This window comes from Rhea americana, unplaced genomic scaffold (genome assembly GCF_003343005.1).
Source record: "Rhea americana isolate MKP2758 unplaced genomic scaffold, rheAme1 scaffold_19, whole genome shotgun sequence".
Taxonomy (NCBI): Eukaryota; Metazoa; Chordata; class Aves; order Rheiformes; family Rheidae; genus Rhea; species Rhea americana.
In genome coordinates this window covers 6,592,549-6,613,548 of record NW_028186038.1, presented here as the reverse complement: position 1 = coordinate 6,613,548, position 21,000 = coordinate 6,592,549, and the positions used below count along the sequence as shown (strand labels likewise).

The window sequence follows — 21,000 nt, the reverse complement described above, 5'->3', positions numbered from 1 at the left end:
TGGTATCTACCACAAGATCTTGCATATGTGAACAYAAGTTGGTAATCAACTAAATAAAGGCTATCTAGTTATACTAGGGAGTTGTGGAGGTATACACTAATGCTGTGCTTGTACACAAAAACATTTAAATGTTCTGTTTATAATAATAAATAGCAAATTATATGTACCTGCTTATTTCGAAAAGTAGAAGCTGAAGTGACATTTCCCAAGCTTTGTGTTGGGACAAGCTAATTCCACACAGTTTTATACTGAAGCTTACTTTAAAACTATGTGAGCCAAAGTGGTAATGTGAAAAAGAAAATGTACTTCTTTCTGCATAGTTAAACAATTTTACTAGCATCTGAATTCCTCTACTACTTTCACTGGCACCAACTCTTACCACAGATTGTGTTAATAATGTAACAAGTGACTGAAACTTGAAAAAACCTCAGTGGTGCAGACCAGATGTTTGGCTAAAGTGGAAATGTCAGGATCATATATTTGCCCTAACTATGTRTAAGTAGTGAAAACTCTACGGTTCAGGAGGCCTGCATGGTGACTTTACCTTATGAAAATGAAGTTTAGGACATATTTAGGCCAATATTAAATATGAAGCAATAAAGAAATAAAATCCAAGTTTTTTTCCTGGTTTCACAATGCCTACTGTCTAATCTAAGGTATCTGTATTGATGCCAGTCAGATTCTGTTATTTTGGCCTAACTTTCAAAGGTCACCTAGTGTTCCTGAATTTCTCTAAGTAAAACTAAAACAATAGCTGTAGTCACAACTTTGGAGAAGAAAGATTCTTGCAGGTAGTATAGTAGTACAGCAATTGTGAAATCTTAATGAATTCTGTGAGAAATAAGTTTCTTAATCTGAGTTGCCATCCCTCTGGTGGTGGTGGTGGTTTTTGTTTTCTGTAGCAGTTGGAAATGGTTTTCCTGGTAGCCCTGGTACTGTTATGGCCTGCATTAGGAATGTTGCTTGCTATCTGTTACCAAACTGCTGTATTTTCATGCAAGTCACACTTAACTTCTGTATTCAGAGAATAAGGACAGTCGTACTTGATACTCTGATGACTTTTTTTCCTCCTTTCCTCACTAATTGAGTAATGAGTGTGTGTTCAGAAAAAGGACTGCAGAATTTCTTATCGAAAGAAAAAATAGTTAGATAGTCAGAATTCTTCCTTTGAGTTCACTGTTGTTCTAGCTCGTGTTACTTCTTCAAAAAATTTGAAGCCTCTTAATATTTAATGCTTTGAATTTTCCTGCCTCCATGCATTGTTTCTTTCTTTTCTCTGCTTGATTTTGCAGCCTATKTTTTTTCTGTCTTTTTGTCTGCATGGGATTATAACTCAATTAACTAAGTACTTTGGCAATAGTGCATTGACTGAAGTGTTATTAAGCAGTGGAAGGACTTAAGGAGACGCATGTAGAGAATGAAGTTTGGGAGAATATTAAGGTCTAATTGATCTGATGTTTGGAGTGCTAAAGGGTAGCGACTTCTTAAGAAATCTGTTCTCTTCTGGATTTAGGATGTTCTTCTATGTGCAGATAAGCATGTTATGTCTTCGATTTTCAAATTGCAAATATATTAAAAAAATCTAAGGCAGTTAACTGAAGGAAAAACTCCGTGGCAACAACAACTCACAATATTTCCAAGTGAAGGATCAGGCAATACCTCAACAGCATGTGAAAAATACAGACAGTGGTAATAATTCTTAAGCAGTCGGCATCTTTCACCACTCAGAGGTTGACCTCTKTACTGTGCCAACATGCTTGTGCAACTGTGTAATGAATTGCAAAGGCAGGGACCTAGTTGAAAAAATCCTCAACAAAAATAAGTTTGTGTTTTTTAAATCTGAATCAGTTACTCTGGATCACTGTAATGGCCTCACTAAGACGTAGTGCGGGTGGAAGTTGGTAGTGACTAGKTAAATAAATGACATCTGCAATGAAAACTTTTGTTTGAGCTTTGCTCTATTCTGTTCTGACATCTGCATCCAATCTTTAGAAAAGCAGTATGTTGTTCTTTTGCCATATATAGTTTTTATCCTTTTATCCTGGTATGCCTGTTTAGAAATGATTTGTTAATACATGAATACTGTAATGAGCATTGTTACAGATAAATGTAATAGAATTGAATTTACCAGAGGGGGTGGTTGGAGGAAATCTGCTAGTTGGGAATCGATAAATGGATAAATGCATAACACATTGTTAACACACTTTTTTTTTTTTACTATGTTGAGGATGCTTAATATTACTTTTCTTACAAGTTAACAGATTTTCAAAACTGAACTGGCAAACAATTATAAAGGATAAGAAATCATAACAGATTTCACTAGTAACAGTAGGCCACATCACTATGTACTTACTTTTCATCTCTGCCATTGAGCATATGTTTTCATTTTAAAAGCAATTGCATTGCTAAATTACAAACCTATTTTGAAGAATCAGATGGATCTTCTAGTTTTGTTCTGTGGCGTATTTACTGGAAAGTGTTCAATTGTCATTAAAATGAGCACCCCTGAAATACTTCAGAATTTAAGTTATTGAACAGATCAAAAATGATAATCAGATCACTTAATCACTGATCCACTTGTTCAGGAGTATTTAAAGTGAAGGATCCAAACTGCTGAAACACTAAAAATAAAAATCTATTTTTACTATGTACACAAAATGTACAAGTCCATCAGATCTGAGCTCTATTATCAACATCTAGGCCATAATGGAAGACAAGAAGAGGTGCAGTCACCAACGGAGTAGTCAAATCCAGAATAGCGTATTTGGTATTCAATTTATTTGTATTTTATTTTTGTCATGTAACTTGCATGTTGTTTAGATATAGCAGGACAAGTTTARTGACAAATCAGAAAAGTGTGCTTTTACTGGAGAGTTGTACAGATACAGATGAACAAGGATTTATAATAGTTAAGCTAGTTTGAGACATTTTAGATACTGAAGGGGCTTTTTCTGGGTCTAGCTATCTAACACATATATCCAGACCTCTTTTGTWAGGATTTTGGAGTGATGTTGTCATCTGTTTTGCTTTTCTCATGGTGCYCTTTCTCTACACGTTAGTAATTAAAGATAACTCTTGCTCTCTCCCACTCAGCACTGTCTAGAGATAGCACTCAGCCTTGAACTGCAAGGTGCTTATTATATTCGGTGCTGTCCTACTATGGAATTTTTTTTTTAGTTCTCTTCATTTGATAGGGGTAAAAATGCTCGTGTTTCATAAAACTGAGGTATTACCCCGAGGTTTATCTGCATACCTTTGTTAGCTAATCTGATTGTTACTACTGTGTTATTGTTTTCTTCCACTTACAGTGCTTTGAATAGAATGCAGTCTTTTGGGGATTGTCTAGGAAAGGTCCAGATGGACCAATGAGACAAGAAATTTTTAAGAGATTCTTAAGATCTGCTCTGTGAGGAAAGGCATCCTATTTTAATAGGCGTATGCATAAAGGCCTAATTTAGTTAATATGTCTCCAAGATATCTTTGAACTATTAAAATCTCTGTAGAGACTTGCRTTTGTTTAGAGTATGCCTAGGCCTACCATGTAAACGTCGAAGGTTTTTGAATTGCATGAATCACATAAAAATGTGTGTTTTGTGAGGTGAAACGTTTGGAAACCTGCTGCATTTAGCCCAGTGCATTCCATGTTTTTTAAATGTGTAACTTGGTAGGTTTTCCCTTAAAACTGAGTGTGGAAGTAGCAGATTTTAGTATTTATAAGTACAGCTGTGCAGATTTTGCTGGTAACTAGTAAGTAAGTATCTCCTTAATATTTTGTAATGCAAATGATATTTTAGTGGATCTTACAAATTTTTCCAAAGACCTTTGGAGCAAATGAAGTTGTTTGTTTCTTTGTTTGTTTGTTTTAATATTGTGCTTTTAGTGGCAATCAAAATTGAAATATCAGACTTCTAGAATACTGCTGTAAGCCAGGCAGCATTTCCCCTTTTACAATTTGTGACTGAAAGCACAGAGTAACTGACTTGTTAAAGTCAACGGGGAGGTCACGGCATATCTGAAAATAGAAATTGGTCTGTTTTATTTCAAGTTGAGTGAAACATCATTCAAAATACTTTGTTTCTCTTTAGTTTTTCAAAACACTTAATTCTTGGATGAGCTGGGGGGGGGGAGTTGGACATCAGTTCTGTTCAAATGAAGTTAACTTTTGAAATTATGATGATGTACTTCAGTGCTAATGAAATCATGTTCTTTCCTATCCTTCTTTAGCGCTGTGTGGTGCTGCGTTTTTTGAAGTTTCCCCCAAACCAGAATAAGGTAAGACACAATGTCTACTAGTGATAAAAGCCTACAGGTAAGTTAATGAAAGCTGATCTGASGAGAAATCTGAAGCCTGCAAAAGAACTATGAGTAAGAATAAGAGGATGTTTTCAAATGTGCCTGTTTTTCAGGAGTTTTGGCAACAGGAGGAAATTTCGAGTAGCCTTTTATAGCAAAAATTTATTCTTATTTATTATTACTTCTGATTTCAKGACCTTTTTGTGGGACAACTAGTATGACTGAAATACATGTGTACAAGGTACAACTTTCTATAAGGATAGCTGTAGCAAGGGGAAAGAACTAATCTTGCATATCGGTGTAGSTGACTCAAGAAGAAATAAGAGAGTTTTATTGACTACTGCTAGGCAAGACTGAAGAGGAGGAGGAAAACAGGATCGTGGTAAAKATCTCCTGTTCGCTACCTATTCAGCAGCTAGAAAGCTGAGGAATTTTGGACAAAGATGAAGTATTCAGAGAACAGTTTGGTGTCATCGAAGGACTTAATCTTATCTACTACAAAAAGAATATGGCAGGACATGGTCTAAATTTCTTGGTCTGTGACAGAAAAGTTTTCAGCTTGCGAAGCAAGTGAAACCTTAGAGTCTTAGTTACCTTAGATTGTTTTAACAGGGAGAAAAATGAGAATCAAAGATGGCAGGTAAAAGGGATTATGAAGCGTCAGCACACAGTACTCTAAGGAGGAGGATCCCCCCCCTCAAGTTAGTCAGTAGTCTTTAGGGCATGTTACTTGAGAGATACAAGAARTGGTCTGAGTTAGGGCAGGTACTAAAACATGGCTTTGTAAGGTTTCAGTGGCATACTGTTCTGGTAAGAAGCAAATATAAAAAGCACTATGGCTGTATTGATAGCTGGAGAGCAGGGAGGTGATTTTAGAAAAGAGAAACCAGGATGCTTGTAAAGTAAACATATGGAGTGAAACATATGGGATGGGATTTGTGCATTAAATTAGGAAGATTAAGACAAAATGCACTGCATTTAACAAGGGAAATAACAGCAAAAGGAGAAGGTTCTAAAATAGATCAGAGGAAAGCAAAGAGGTGAAAAACATGCACACAGTGTAGCTGTGAGTTATTTCATGGTATTTCTGCTACTGTTTTACTTGGAAAAAAATGAAGCAAAACTAAAGTGTAGCTCAAGTTGAAGTTTTAGATCTGCTTATTGTGGCAGGATTTGAAAAATGTATTTTGTGCTTCTGTAGTAGTCTGAGATAATTATGTTTAGAGTTCTTATGACAACAGGGAAGGACCAAATTCATTGGAAAAAAGGAAAACAGTGCCTATCTCACTTTTTAATACAACATAGGAGAATTAGATCACATGGTCCAACTACAATTAAGGAAATGGAGTAAATTATTAGCCTGAAAGTATACAGGAAATGGCACCCAGTCAGCTCAACTCAAGGTAGTCAGACTGAGGTCATCATACTTTTTATCAAGGCACTTAGTAGAGAAAGGAGAAGGTAACAGGTACATGTTCTAACTTTAATAGGACTTTTGGCATTGTTCAAAATTGTATTCACGTAAACAAGCTGAGTAATGCAGCATTGATGTAATCTCCATCAGGTAGGCATACATCTTACTTTGAAAAGCCTTGAGAGACTAACAAAGATGGACTGTGAAATTCAGAGGTCATTTTGTGTTAAATCTCCAAAGCTGTCTGTCTTCTAGAAGACTGTATTCTATTGATAATAATAATTAGGTAACAGAGTAAAGCAAGTGACATTAAACTGAAGAAGGGAGTACTGCATGTGGATTGCTCAGTCTGCAAGATGGAGTGAATAACTGGAACCTTGATGTGAGATGATTTAGGCAAAATTCTGTGATGCTAAGTGGAAAGTGATGATCAGTTGGTGAGCTGTTAATTACTTGATGCAAAATGAAGAAGAGAAAACAAATATTCATAAACAAAATAGGAAATGACTGGCTTTGCCAGTAAACAGCTTAAAGGATTTGAGAATAATGGTGAACCACAAAATGTTTGACAAAGCAAAAGGCAAAAAAAAATGCAAATATTTTGGGGATGAATTGATGGAATTATAAGGTATTAGCGAGATTGAGTGGTTTTACATTGAATATAGCATTAAGTTTTGGTTAATCCATTGTAAGTAGGAGAGGGATAAATGGAAAACAGTCTAGAAGAAAACAGTAATAATGAAGAAATTTAAGAAACAGAAAGAAATGTTGAAAGAATTGAATTGTTTAATCCTGGAAGAGAAAAACTTTGAGGAGACACGTATGTACGTTGCMGTAACATATAGAATGTTGTTACCATGAGGATCTTAAGTGTTTATCCGTCAAGTTCACTGAAGGAAAAGGTCTCATTTCCTTCTTAGGATATTTTTCGTTGACTATTAGATAAAAGTGTAAYGGTTCCATGGTGAAACAGTGGAACATATTATCTGTAAGAATTGTAACATCTTACTTGTTAAAGATTTTCAGAGCAAGTGAAAGAAACATCCTATTGGGACATGCTTTTTTATTCTAGAAGTTCTCRCATCAAAATACTCTATTGCAAGTGCCCCAATAATGTGCAGGCATAACAGCCATGCCTCCACAGAAATAGTAGAGCTAGCACATCTTAAAAAAACGCTTTCATTAGGGAATYGTAATGAACGAAGTGCTAATTGTTTACAACCAACTGTTTTGTCATTTGGAAATACATTTGGTGTAAAAATGGAACCACAGGGAAGATTCAGTTGATGTAAAGTTGACTTCTAAGTTGCTGTGAGAATTAATGTGAGCTTATCTCTGTTTTCCAGGAAAGATGTGTTTTTAGTTACTAATCTGCACAGAATGTTTTCCAAGCTTGAGAGTTTCTTAAGCAGAGTARTGATAAGCTGAATGACTTACTATTTTCCAGCTTTCAAATATCTTTCTGGTAAAGCAATTACTAAGTCATCACTTCTTTTGTTAGGGCTTGTTGTAACAGTAGGCAATAACTGATGCTGAGGCATATTTCTAACATAAATGTCTAATAATGTATGATCACTTCTCTCTTTCCTGATAAATGTTTCCTGGTGAGTATCCATTTAACATTTAAATAAAGATGAAAACAATAGTGGCTGCCGTGATTGCGACTTACATTTCCTACTTTTTGAATCYACAAATTCTGATTCCACAAATTCTTTGAATGTGGAAGACAATCTGCTGTCAGGATTTTGTGAAGGAAGGTAATGCACTTAGCTATTTTTATCCCTTCTGAATAAATTTACTCTGCCTAATTAGTACAGCACAGTATTTGTCTTCATTGGAYTTAACGACTTTTCTAGATGTACCATATTAATGTTTCATAGCTAAATGGTTTGTCTTGTTCTACTTCAGAAAGACACCTTTAAAGGTGAAATTTAAGATCACCTTTATTCTAGTTATAGAAGGTAAAGCTTAGTCCATGTTCTAAATAGCTGCTATTTTTCCCTGCCTTTCTAAATAAAGAAGGGTTATCCTGTGTTTTGATTCCCCGCTGCCACTGCTATTGTTGTATTGTTGCTTGAGGCAGTCCTCTGGTATTTTGGTCTGAAGGTCCATTCCTCCATCAAATAACAAACCGTTCTACTGTGCTGTGGAAGTACTTAAATGCTGTTATTATCCTGATCAGCCGAGGAGTGGAGTGCTGTCTCTGTCAGCCATGTGCGTGTGTCCAAAGTACATGAAGGCAACCTGTTAGGTTGTTGGCRGAATGTATTGGGAAATATGTGGCTTTTCTAGAATAGTATTTGAAGTTCCTTAACTGGTGGTGTTGGCATWGAATTCTCACCTAGGTTTATTTTTTAAAAACTATCAGAAGGCATAGGCAAGATGCCCTGGTTTAAATGAACTTGTCAGTTTAGGTGAAGTGTATAATGTCTTTGACATAGTCTGTCTTCTAACTATGCTAGAGTTTGTTCGTTGCTATAATTTATTCATTTTTCCAAAGTGATTTTCACAGCTTTTTGAGGTTGACCTTGGAATTCCGTAACAATGAAAAATCATTTTTTTGACCAGCATTTTGATTCTGAAAATAAGAGTTTGATATCCTTACATTAGTAGGAAAGGCTACTAGTAAAAATAATTTAATTTACTTTTGATTTTTTTTTCAAGTAGAGGAGAGTAATTTGATTGTGGCTGATGTGAAGTATTGTTAGTATTATTTCTACTTTTACTGGTGCAAAGCTGATGTGGTGCACAAATCTCTAAAATTTTTGATAAAGAAAAATAGTGAGTATTAGTATTTCTAATACATTTAGGGTCTCTTTGCAGCCTCACAAGATGTGAGGTATAATTGTTCTAAAAATGCTAAAAGTATGAATTTCTTTAAACARTTTTTCTTGCTTTCCTCCATTTCTGCAGCAAAGCCTCCTAATCATGAGCCTTTTAAAACATCTCTAAATGCATCAGTCTTAAGTATTTCGACTTTGGCAAGCAYTTTGCAGTTTTGAATAGCTCTTTCATTTTGTTTCCTATTATTATACTCCTCCACATGCACACATATTATTTGCATGCCTAAGTCTTTTCCAGGTAGCCACTGACATTCTCAGTCTCACTGGCAGCTTTCACAGCTCCCGTCTCTGCCCTGCACACTTGCCCTTTTCCTCCAAATGCATACCCCATAGAAGGGTGGAGAGAAGCATTCATCGTACTTCCTACATTTTACAGTGTTCTTCTGCACTAGTTGGGTTTTCTTGAAATTAGTTCCAAAGGCTTAAATTCCTCACCTTCCATGGTACCAGTAGCAAACACACTAGTGGTGGTCTGTTGAACGAATGTTGATGAGCATGCCGTGCTTAGGCAGTGACTTAATGTTTAATGAAGACAATTACTAAATAATTCAGTACTGACAGGAAGACTACAGCTTTACAGCTTTTTTTTTTTTTTTTTTGGTCTGAAATTGTATTGCATAATAATCCTTATACAAAATGTCATAACATGAAGAAGTCGCACAGGGAGATAAGTTTTTTTTTTTTTTTTTTTGGTCTGAAATTGTATTGCATAATAATCCTTATACAAAATGTCATAACATGAAGAAGTCGCACAGGGAGATAAGTAATTTTCCACTATTAGCTATAATACAGAGTTCAGGTTGATAACACTTCAGTAAACTATTTTGGTGTGCATATAATTTTTTTGGATTGGAATAACCAAACACAAGAAAAATGTCCTGGGCGTGGTGATCTGGTACTGTATGAATGTTGCTCAGATGCTTGAATGTTTTCTTACCCCTCTGCGTAATCAGATGAGTAAAATCACTCACAGTCCCAGCAAGCACAGCAGTACATTGTGGTAGGTATTCCCTGAGGYTGTGTCTGATTAAACATTAAAAGTTTGGGCTTTAGAAGTTGTTAGCAACACTCTCATTCAAACTTGCCCCAGACAGACATGCTTTTCTTCTTACCACTGTAGCCACAAAATGCTAATTTCTGGATGTGCACAATTAGGTAATGTAGCTCTAGAAGTGTTTAAACTGTGACTGTACGTTCATGCTATTAAAGCTGGATTGATAAATGTACGCTACCACAGGAAACCCTGCTGTTGCATGCAAGTGTTACATTTTAAACAGAAGTAAGTTGCAGCTAGCTTCATAATTCTCTATTTGCTCAGAACTGTGATTATAAGGACTTTGTGATTTACAAATACTTCTATCACTACTTTTTAAATAGCAGGTTATATGATTTGAATATTCTACTAATTGTAATTTTTAAAACATTTATATTTATTTATTATAGAAGAACAGTTTTTCTTTAAGCAGAACTTTGAGCAAAACTATTTTTACTAAATTCTAAATTTAGTAGATTTTACTAAATGTTTGGTGTTCTACTAAATGAGCTGGCAGTAGTGATGGGTCCTTCAGAAACTTCTAACCTTTTTTTAATGTTAAAAGGTGATGCTCCAGTAATATTGTTAATATTGTTTATTGTTCAGAGTATTGACTGTACTTGCTCTTRAAAGGAGGTCAGCAAGTGCCATAAGTTTGATCTGCAACCTGAAAGTTGTACTGTTTTTTTTTTTAATTGGTGAGTCTTTCCTTGTACTAGTGAGTGCCCTAGTTTTCAGAGATGCTTATTTAATTCCCAGTATGAATAAAAAAAAAGAAAAGCTTTTAAGTACTGTGTACATCAGCAAATGAGGTCAGAATAGTCTGTAAGTGGGAAGTAGCTGAGAATTTTGTTACTATACAAGATGAAGTAATATACCTGCTTGCTATTTGGAACTTGTATACGCTAAAGAAAGGGTTGTGTTGCCATAAAAGGGAGGAAGTCTATATGTAAACTGAAGGTTTTGCTCTAATATTTACTCAGAATAATAGTTCCTCACWTCATAAGGTGAGGAGGATATTTATGACAATCACAGATATTTTAAATTTCTGCATTTTTTTTTCCTTTCCCTCTCTGCAAAGGAACTACTTCTTCCCCAGACTGGGGGGAAATTAAGTGTAAGGAAAGATTGCTATAGTGTGTTTGCTGCCTGCTCGGGGTGAGAGTGGAGGGGACAGGGGCGGGCGATTTCCCCGGTGGAGGTCCCCCCTGCCCTTTGACGGGGAGGGGCGCAGGGGCCTGCGCTGCCTTAGCAGCCGGCCGCAGTGATGGGTGGAGGCAGGCTCAGCACTGCTGGTGGGAGCACTGGCCTTCCTGCAGAGCACAGGCTGGACGAATTGAACAACACTGCTTTAAGGTAGCCTGTTTCAGGCCTGTTTGGGTGACCTTGTTGCCTATTAATCCTATAAGCAATTATAGAGTTACAGAATTGCCTATTAAATGGCCTCTTTACTAATTGCAGTCTAAAGTTATTCCAGGATCATAGTTAGTATTTTCTTCGAAGACTCAAGCAACAGGAGATTGTTTTTCTGAAGAGATTCCAAACTTGTTTGGAGCTCTCAGAAAGATGGGGGGATAYCTTCTCTGAAAAACAACTCCACCTACAATATGCCAAACATTTTAAAGATTAAGGGCTGTTCTGGCCTTTACAGAATGATAGAAGTGCTGTGTAAGTGCTTTGGAAAATTTGTACTTTTCCTACTAGCTGTAGAGGTTTGGGTTTTTCGGTTAGTGCACTGCATACTGAACCAATAGAGTAATATATATATATATTTTTTCCCTGTAAAGCATTATTGCATTTTGCTGTTTCAGTCTGGAAAATGAATCTAAGCAGATGAAGGATATTGAATGTAGTATGTAGCATTGGAAGACCTGCCTTACAGTAACCAAATAATCTATGTGTAGTCCTATACAACTTGTGCAAGTTTGATAGACCACCCTTCTAGGTGAGAAATATCTGACTATTACAGAAAAACCCCAAATGTGTTGGTACTAAAATTGCCTAGTTAGTGACAATCTCCTTTTACCTCTTAACACGTTTAATCTTTTGGATATGGTCTTTTCTTTTGTTTCCAGTCTCGGTCATTATCTGAGTGCCTTCCTCCTGGCATTTCATTTTCTCTCACTCTRTTCTGCAGTGTATTTTACTTTCTTATTTTCTCTCCTGCTCATGCTTTTTCCTGTCTAATTTTCTAACTTTGATATCAAGTGTTATGCTTTCTCTTGCTCCACAGTTGCTTAATTCCAAGAGTAAAGCTTTATATCGTACAGTGGTATGCAAAATAGCATTTTTCTGGTAAAGCTTTGTGTTTTACACAGGACAAAAGGACACAGGAAAGGAACTTTGAGATTGACTATAGTAACAATAAAACTGCAGAAAACCAAGCATGGTGGAGTACTGGGAATAGAACAATATAGTTAAAGTAAAAAGTCTGACAGAGTGATACTGCACTGCTGTGGCTTTCCTGCCTCGAACTCAAATATTTAACTTCGTATCTGTCTAGCTTGGAATTTTTTCTTGTAGGAGAACTTCAGTGTTTCTTTATATGCATGTAATGCACACAAAAAAAWAACAAACAACCACATCATAATAAAAATTTTCATCATCTGGGGCAACATTCGGGACAGATGGCAAATTCTGTTCCTGTTCGTGCAGAGATCTGTGATGTGGCTTGGTGTCCTGGCAGGACTGTGTTTGTTCCTCCAGATGAAATGCTTCATAACATTCAAAGTGTCTCCTGCACTTAACCTGTTGGTAAGAAGGCATGCAGTGTGTCTATTTTGATCGTTATAGATCTCTTATCTGTTTTAAGAATAATGGTCAGAGATAGAGTAGATCTTAGCTAATCTCACCCACTTCCACTTTTTTTTTGCCATCTCTGTTCTTGCTGCTGCTGCTTTTTTTTTTTTTTTCCTCTTAAAATTTAAGAATAAAATAATCTCTTCTGACTGCTTTCCTGGTCATCTCAATCTCTCCAGCAGGCATAAGGAAGCATATATACCTCAAGTTCAGTGTATCCTTTTAATATCAACATGTACTTACTTACTAAACTCTGTATAGCAGTTAGGGTACTCTGCCAGATCGTTGATAAGGATGTGTATGTAGTCCCAAGCGTTGTGTATCAGGTCATAGCTAAGTTACCCTGTTGTTTTTCTTTTCAGACATCAGAAGAAATACTACACCATCTGCAGAACATCGTAGATTTTGGAAAACATGTCATGAAGCAGTTCTTTGGAGAGAATTATGTTCATCATGGGGTAAATGTTTTATCCTTAAAATAAATGGTAAACATTGTAAACATTGTGTTTTGAGGAACACTGGATGCCAGGCAAAAGCAATTAGTAGGGTTTGCAGATCTTCCTAAGCAAGCTACACAAACAAGAAGCATTCAGTTTAGAACAAAGATCCTGCTCTGTGCTGATGAAGTGATTGGATTGTACTCTGTTGTTTGAGCTATTTCAAGCCACTGATGAAAAAAAGTAGCAATTTCTTTTCTCTGTATGAAGTGAGAGGTGGAAGAGAGAGATGCTTTGAGATGAATTTTTGTAAAACAAGAGGAGAAGCGTGGTTCCACGAAATTGTCCAAAATTCTATGCAGTTGAAGGATAACTTTTTCCTTGCCAATCACTCTGTTCTTCAGGAGAGCTACTTCTAGTTAACTGAACATCAGAGACTTGAGTGGAAAAGTGACTTCTTTTGGAATTTGTGTCATAAAATTCTGCCTTGGGGTGATGGAGGAAAACTGTTCTGATTTTTGAAAAAGACAAAATGATTCAAGGGTTTTTTTAATGCATATTAAACTCATCCTGAAATGCTCTTTTTTATTTTTTTGCTTTTATTTAATTTAAATGTTTTCTATCTAATGGTTAATCAGAGAGAATCTGTTGGGTATTAAGCTTTATTTATTTATTTATCTTTTTTTTTTTTAAGGAAATTGTTCAACTGCCTTTAGACTTCGTAAGACAGCTGTGTTTAAAGATTCAGCCAGAGAGGCCAGGTAAGTTCCAGTGATCCTATTAAAAAGATGGCCTTCCTCAAGCTGTAAAACATTCTGCTAAATAATAAAGTTAAAAAAAAAATCATGCCTCAAAATCTGAGCAAACTTCTTTCAATATGAAGCCAATAATAACTTGAAAATGGCTTTGTTGTAGAAAAATGGATGTGTTATCGAATTAAAAGTTGTATCCAGATTGGGGAAAGGGAACCTCTCTAAGCCTTCATTTGKTAATTCTGTATTGGGCTTCTTTACCTTGCTGTAAAGTCCTTTACGAACATTGGTGAGGGATGTGGAAGATGTATCTTAAAATACTCTGCCTGTTTTGATTCTGTCAGAATTTGTCCTGGACGAATTAGTAGTACTTTGGAAAGAAGATAGCTTCAGAAACTCCAAATTAAATTCTCAGTCGTGKTTCGATTGTTAGYCTTTCACTTGGGGCTAAGCATTTGYTGTCTGATGAGCGGCAGTATTAATCACAGCACTTAACTGTGTGCAACTTGCCTTCCATCTTTCCATGTCTCTGYTTCTGGTGCCTGGTGTATCTTGTTGCAAGGGGCTGCAGTATTTTAGGCTTTAGTATGCAGCCTTTAGAGCTTAATGGATATCTTTGGGACTCTGCCTGATTTCCCCAAACTGTTACATGGTGCTCTGGGCTCCCTAACCAGCAGTAACATGCAAATACTCCTTTCTGCTTCCTTCAGACAGGGACGGGGGGTTGAAGGGATTGAGGGTAGAAGTGTGGTTGTGTTGGCTTTTGAGGTCTTTGGGAACATGCTGCCAAGGCTCAGTAGTTTGGAAACCACTGACACATTCAGTGTAAAATAAAGCGGTATAGAAATCGGTCAGCTCTTTCAGAAACTCAGATTTTAGTCTCAAGTGTGTTCGCTTTAAAAATCTGTGGGAGTCATGTACTTCATTTTGTTTCCAAAATGGAAAAAGTGGGCAACACTTGAGTACATCATTCTTCATAGATGGCTAAAAGTACATCAGAGTGTAAGCTTTAAAATGGGAAAACAAAAGATATACCCCTCATGTTCTTATGTTAAATGTTCTTGAGAACATTCAGAAACTTGCTTTAGCAGAGTTCCTTGAAGAACAAAGTAGTGTTAAATTCTTTGGTTAAGGCAGCCAGTACTTTGAAGCTTTTGATTCAGGAAAAATCAGAATTAACGTACATATAGTAAGGGCAAAAGACTCTATACTCTATTGCTGACTTGTCTGCATCTCTTCRAGAAACAGTTTCACAGTGCCAGAAATTGGCAAGGAAAGTAAGTAGTGTACAGTAAGAATTACAAAAAGAATGATAAATTGGTAGAAGTGAATGACAGAATTTAGCTTTATTTCTTAAAGTTTAGCTYCATTTCTTAAAGTTGGATTTTATGTGTCTTTATCTCCTGGGCATTTCTTTCGAGGAAGAAATGAAGTTGTGAGGAGCTGCCTGAGTGGTTTTTCTTGCTTTACAACAGTAAATTATGTTCGTTTTTAATGAGAAYCTTTTTAAGGAAATTCTTTCCTTGAGATTTTAATATAGTAAGTAACCTTTCACAAAGCCTGTCTAGCTTAAGAAGGAGCTTATAATATTTCCCATTTATAACTTCATCTTATTAGTACGTGTCTTTCCACTGACAGATGTACTTCTGATTAAGTGTAACAAACAAAAAACCCTAGCTGCTTTTTTTTGTTATTCCAAGTTGTGGACTTGGATCATAGTCTCTACATGCAATTTTAGCAAGCAAACATGAGATGACTTCTCTGCATACAGTAGTAAATCTCTTTACTTATTCTTGACTAATTGAATATGCTCCTTTGCTGTTTCAGGGTTCTCACTGATACCTTTGTTAGGATGAGCTGGAAACTGAAGCCATTAAAGCAGCTCTCGAAGCACTCTGTATGCTTGAGAGAGCTGTGAGGAAAACTGTAAGCCAGTGTTGGTAATGGGGCGGGGGAAATCAATTGGATAAAGCTTCCTAAATTACATCCTACTTTTCTTAGGACTTTTTTTTCTAACTAGAGAACAAGGTAACTCGCAACTACAGAGCAAAATAAATATGGACATGGTTTCTCTTCCCTCCCCCACTTTTTTTTTCTCCTCCTCCAGAGTCTCGCTGTGATAAAGACATGGACACTCTTAGTGGTTATGCAATGTGCCTTCCTAATCTTACCAGGCTGCAGACCTATCGATTTGTGGAACATCGACCAATCCTCTGCATAGAGATTAAGGTATCAAATAGGAGATGATCTTTCTGGGGTTTCTGTTAGAAATTTTTAAGTATGGACTGACCAAAGCAGTTTCAAATAAATGCAGCAGGGGGATAAAGCACAGCTCATCACTTTCACTGTTACCTGTAGGATGATATCCACCCCTCCCCCCCCCATTCCTAACCTTTACAAGTTTGAGAAACTCCCAAGTATAGTAGTCTTTCTGCAGGCCACARCAGTGCTGTCTGTCCTTATTCCTTTAAATGAGGACTCTAATATAACTAGGAATAATATACAGTGAGGTAATATGAAGCTTTTTGAGTATTGGATGTTCACTGATTATCTTTTTCCAGTTTAACTGGAAACTGGAAAGATTTGCATATTGTGTGCCCTTACATATAAAGAAATACATTTATATTTACTTTTTTTTTTTTTTTTTTTGGTAGCCAAAGTGTGGCTTCATTCCTTTTTCCAGCCATGTTTCACAGGAGATAAAGCACAAGGTGTGTCGTTATTGTATGCATCAGCATTTAAAGGTAACTTTTTTTGTAGTCGGCCTGCTTTCCTTTGACTGTACTGTGTTTTACTTGTTACTTGAGTCTTGCTTTCCTGTTGAAACTTGCATATTATTGCTTTAATCTCTGATATGACTAAAGAGAGTGAGTGGTTACACAGCTGAGTTGCTGGGTGTGTAGTGAGAAACGGAAGAAGTTCTGTGGGAAGTTGGAAGCAAACAAATGCAATATTGGTCTTTGAGGAGTGTTAAAGTTGTTGGCTGGGTCAACATCTCTGCCGTATTTCCTTTTAAGTACAGCTCACCAAATGCACGGTGGCATTGCACAACTTACCAAAGCACGTAACACCCATGGAATTCATTTGGTGTTTTTGATGTACACTAATAGTGTTGATTATGTTCCTGAAATCATAATGGGTTTAGAAGTAGAAGCTAACTGTACCTTGTTGTAACTTAATGTGACTTCTCTCCATGCATTCCATTCACAAATGTTATGGAATCTGAGTGATCTGAATTTAATAGGAATAGGAAAACTAGTAGTCGTGAATAGTAAGTTCAAAGAGTTTTAAAAGTTATGAGACKTCTGAAGAAAACTGTTAGTGTCAGCCCCTGACTGTTAAAATAACTGAGAGCAGTTATTCCAGAAAGTGATTAACGGTGGTGTTGGTTTTCAACAGGTAGCAAATGGAAAATGGAAGCGACCAAGTAAATACTGTCCATTAGATCTCTTCTCAGGGTAAGAAGATGTGTTTCTGTGTGATTTTGTGTGTGGCCAAAGGGGAAAAAAGTATATTTTAGTTTTATTTCTCAGATTATTTAGACTTTAGCTGTAGGATTACAGAGCAATGTCTGCCTGTCTAACAGCAATAGTTCTGGTTATATTATGGTTACAGTACCCTGTGCTACTTAACATGAACTGTAGGAAGTGTTTATTTACGACTCAGATTTGAATTTGCAGTAGTCATTTTGTCTTGGCAATAGCTTCAGCATGAGTAACATGCTTAAGGGATGTGTTCCCTTCAGGTGCCCTCTTCTGATTCCATAGGATCCTGCAGGCACAGCTGTAAGCATCTGAATAATACATTTTTGTTTTTTTCTAGAAATAAACAGAGAATGCACTTTGCTTTGAAGAGCTTATTACAGGAGGCACAGAACAACTTGAAAATATTTAAGGTAAACAATCACAACTGTCTGCTTGCTTTTTTATATTGCCTTTAATGATAATAACAATTTGACTTTAATGTCTGAAGAGTCAAGATTCTATTTCGAATCTACGTAATCAGCGCCTTCGCTATTGGGCCCCACCATTTAGTAGAAGAAAACAGGAAAATTCTTAGATTTCAAGTTAAAACAGGTAAATAATACTCTGTGTAGCTATCCCAAGAAATCTATCCCAGACCTAATCAGTCTGAACGAGTAGTCGGAASAGCCAACAGAAATTTTAAAACTTTGTGAGTGCTCGTTCAGAGGAAGAAGATAGGAGAGCTTTGTGTGTTGCTGCAAATATTGTTGGAAATTACTGTTACAACATTTGTACAAGTCAAATGCACAGCATGCGTCATTGATGAAGTAAAAGTTACCTTTTTTGTATAAGAGTAATGTTGTAAAAAATAAAGCAGTACCAATGGATTATGCAGATTTGTCAGTTCTAGAAAATAACTCTTTTGAATTTATTTCCAGTATTAAAACAACTGTTGGAGTTATGCTTGTATGAACTGTTCTGGTTTTTTTTTGTTAGAGTGCAGATAGTTGTCATACCTTTTCTGTCCTCTTTTTTTCCACCTTCCATTTTACAATTTGGCTTTTAAAAGGTGTAGTTTTATATGACATGCTTTTTTACTATTGACCTTATTTAGACAGAAGTGGTGCGAGGCCATGCTGAGTATCAGTTCACTTTCTGATTATTTAAAGTTGATTAAGCTGAGAAAGTATCTCTTGACTTAAATGGGCTTTTTGGTCCTAATCCAAAAATTTTTACCTGTGGTATCTCAYGAAGTTTAGGATGACAACTCTGTAAGAGAGTGCGTGCATTTGTGTGTAGACCTTTATACTAAGTCACTCTCTTCTGCACCATGTGTCTTAAAATACTAAATCTGGTACTTTRGTTAGCTAAGTAAGAAAAACAGGATTTGATGGAGTGTTTAAATCTTTCTTTTCCAATTACAGAATGGTGAACTAATTTATGGCTGTAAAGATGATCAGGACTCTGTCTCTGACTGGAACGAGCTTGCTCGTCACTTAAAACCTTTCTTTTTTCCCTCAAATGGGTTGGTCAGCGGACCACACTGTACAAGGACAATTGTTAAAGAACTAATCCACGTTATAACTATGGCGCTACTAAGTAGTACTGATGCCTGCAGGGCAGGTGATATGAGGACAGTTCCCATTTCACAAGGAAGAAGCTACTGTGAAGCAAGTGCTTTTAATAAGGAGCTAGTAAGAAATGGTAAGAACTAATTTCTTGAGCACTGACCATAATTAACTGTTATCACATAATGATTCATTTTTTTTGCCTCTTGTTTGCTATTTAATACTGGTGTGAGAACTGAATTATGAGAAAATGAGTTATGAACTGCGCAGCTGCTAGATAGCTCTTTTTAATGTGACCTTGTACTGCATCTCRTGAAAGGGATAAAAGTCAGTTGAGAAGGTAGGAGGGTAAGAATTAAAGAAAATACCTGTTCAGGCTGATAACCATGATTTGTATTTTAAATGAGTGGTTAATTTTTATTTTGTATGTGATGAAGTCTTTATTGGTTACATGGCTCCCGTTTCTTGCCTGCCCCACCTATGGCATAGTCGTCTTTCAGTTCTTTTCCTACTCCACTTCTGGTAAAGCGAAGGTACAAATATGGAGTGGAAAAGAAATGGAAAATGAGGGCTGGAAAACTGAAGATCACGTTACTTCCTCAGTGTTTTAAGTTTTGTAAAGCTTTAATTGTACAAGATACTGCTTGTTACTTGAATTATACAAATAGCATGTTTCTTAAATACTCTTGAGAATCTTTTTCATTGCTGATTGATTTTTGCTGTATTGTGTGGAGAAAGAGCTATCTTTTAAAAAAGACAGCACGTAAAAATAAACAGATTTGTTTATACTATATTAAAAAGCTCAATGGCTGAAAGGCTAAATGAGTTTTGTCAACATTTCATATTGTTGAAACTTAATTTTGGRGTTCAGACTCGTCTGACAAACCTGTCTTTTAGACTCACAGTAGAGTGCAGTGGAGTGTGGATATATACACGTGTATTTTTTGAGTCATCTGTAGAGCTGTATACTAAGTATTGTGTTCTACAGTCAGGTAAGCGGTGGTCAGATATGCAGATAAGCACACAGCACATTATTGTTCAACAACTGAAGCTTTTTTTTCTTTGACCAATCTGAAGAATATTTGGGTTTGCTTTATGGAAAAATCACATGTAATGGCAAACTGAAGCAAACTAAAGACACTCATGCCTGCCTTATTTGAATGTATTTTTTTCTTATAGGGAAACATAAATTGGAAAGCTCTGGCTTACCGAGGGGTTGTCTCCTTTACAAAACCCTTCAGGCTCAGATGCTTGACATGCTGGATATTGAAGGACTCTATCCTTTGTACAATCGAGTTGAACAGTACTTAGAGGAATTTCCTGAAGAGAGGTAAGTTTTGATGACTTTTTTTGGTTAGTTCTGATTAGGTACACAGACAAGATTGGCTCTATGAAACTACAACCATTTTTTAACCTTTTYGTGTCTTATACAGCCTTCCTTATGGTATGGCATATTCCAAATTTATAACTTGAAATAACAAATGACATAAAAGACGAGTTTTAGTGTCAAAAGTTTTGATACCAGTCACTTGAGATTGGTGATGTGGATTTTAAAGTGATGATTATGCCAAGTTCACAACAGGAATGGGAGAAAATACATTGTTCCTTAGTGGCGGATGCCTGAGGGACATACCTTAGAGGGAAGACATGTAAAATGGCAAGCAGWTTTCCCCCGCCTTTAGTACCTGCAGAACTAGGACACATCTGCAGTAATAGTTATGTTTTTACTGTCATTCTCGAGTCTTTAGTTACTATCTGCCCTTTYAAAAACTTGAATTTGATACTCAGCAGGAATCCAGCCTATACCTTCAAAATCTTAAAGAATGTTTGACTGGATAACGGGCTCAATATCTGCTTTTGTCTAGCTGACCTTTGCTATGTGGTGAGGTGGAGTTTACGTGAATGAAAGTYTGTCAGGGCTGAATGAAAGTTCCTGGTCTTGAGTTAAGTCTTGTTTGAGTCTTTCCTTTTCAGTTCCCCTAAGTAGAGAGGAGTCGACCAGTTGAGACTGGTTAGGTGACTGACTTCTAGACTGATTTCACAAGCTGCAGGGAAGCCTGGGTACGCTCCAGAAATAGGTAACAGAACGTGCAGGGTCCCCAGGCACCCTCCTAGTTAAGGCGTTCTGAGGTTGGGCGCAGTATGCACAAATGAATATGTCTGCCTAAGCTGCTGCTATAAGGAAAATGGCCTCGTTTGCTTTAGCTTCATCCTGTAGCAAATTAAAAGTAATCATAATCAAAAGTAATGACTTTAAAGTGATTGCTTTATCCTAAACTGCCAAGGGAGAGAGAGAACCTACTTTTCCGTTGAAAGTGGTTTTAGACCCCTGTGACGCACAGGGTCTTAGGTCCCCACGTCTCACCAGGCGTTTTACCTGAGATGGTCAGTCTTTCA

The 21,000-nt window shown here is 36.6% G+C and overlaps 1 protein-coding gene across 1 annotated transcript in view; it reads left to right on the top strand.

Annotated features, from left to right (window-relative positions):
• Positions 1-21,000, top strand: part of IPPK (inositol-pentakisphosphate 2-kinase) — a 28,337-nt gene that overhangs the window by 2,502 nt on the left and 4,835 nt on the right. Inside the window, exons 3-11 of the mRNA XM_085302477.1 lie at positions 4,225-4,272; positions 12,745-12,840; positions 13,514-13,580; positions 15,679-15,800; positions 16,226-16,315; positions 16,971-17,029; positions 17,394-17,466; positions 18,460-18,739; positions 19,783-19,933. Coding sequence (XP_085158603.1) covers positions 4,225-4,272; positions 12,745-12,840; positions 13,514-13,580; positions 15,679-15,800; positions 16,226-16,315; positions 16,971-17,029; positions 17,394-17,466; positions 18,460-18,739; positions 19,783-19,933 — 986 coding nt within the window. The remainder of the gene's footprint in view (positions 1-4,224; positions 4,273-12,744; positions 12,841-13,513; positions 13,581-15,678; positions 15,801-16,225; positions 16,316-16,970; positions 17,030-17,393; positions 17,467-18,459; positions 18,740-19,782; positions 19,934-21,000) is intronic.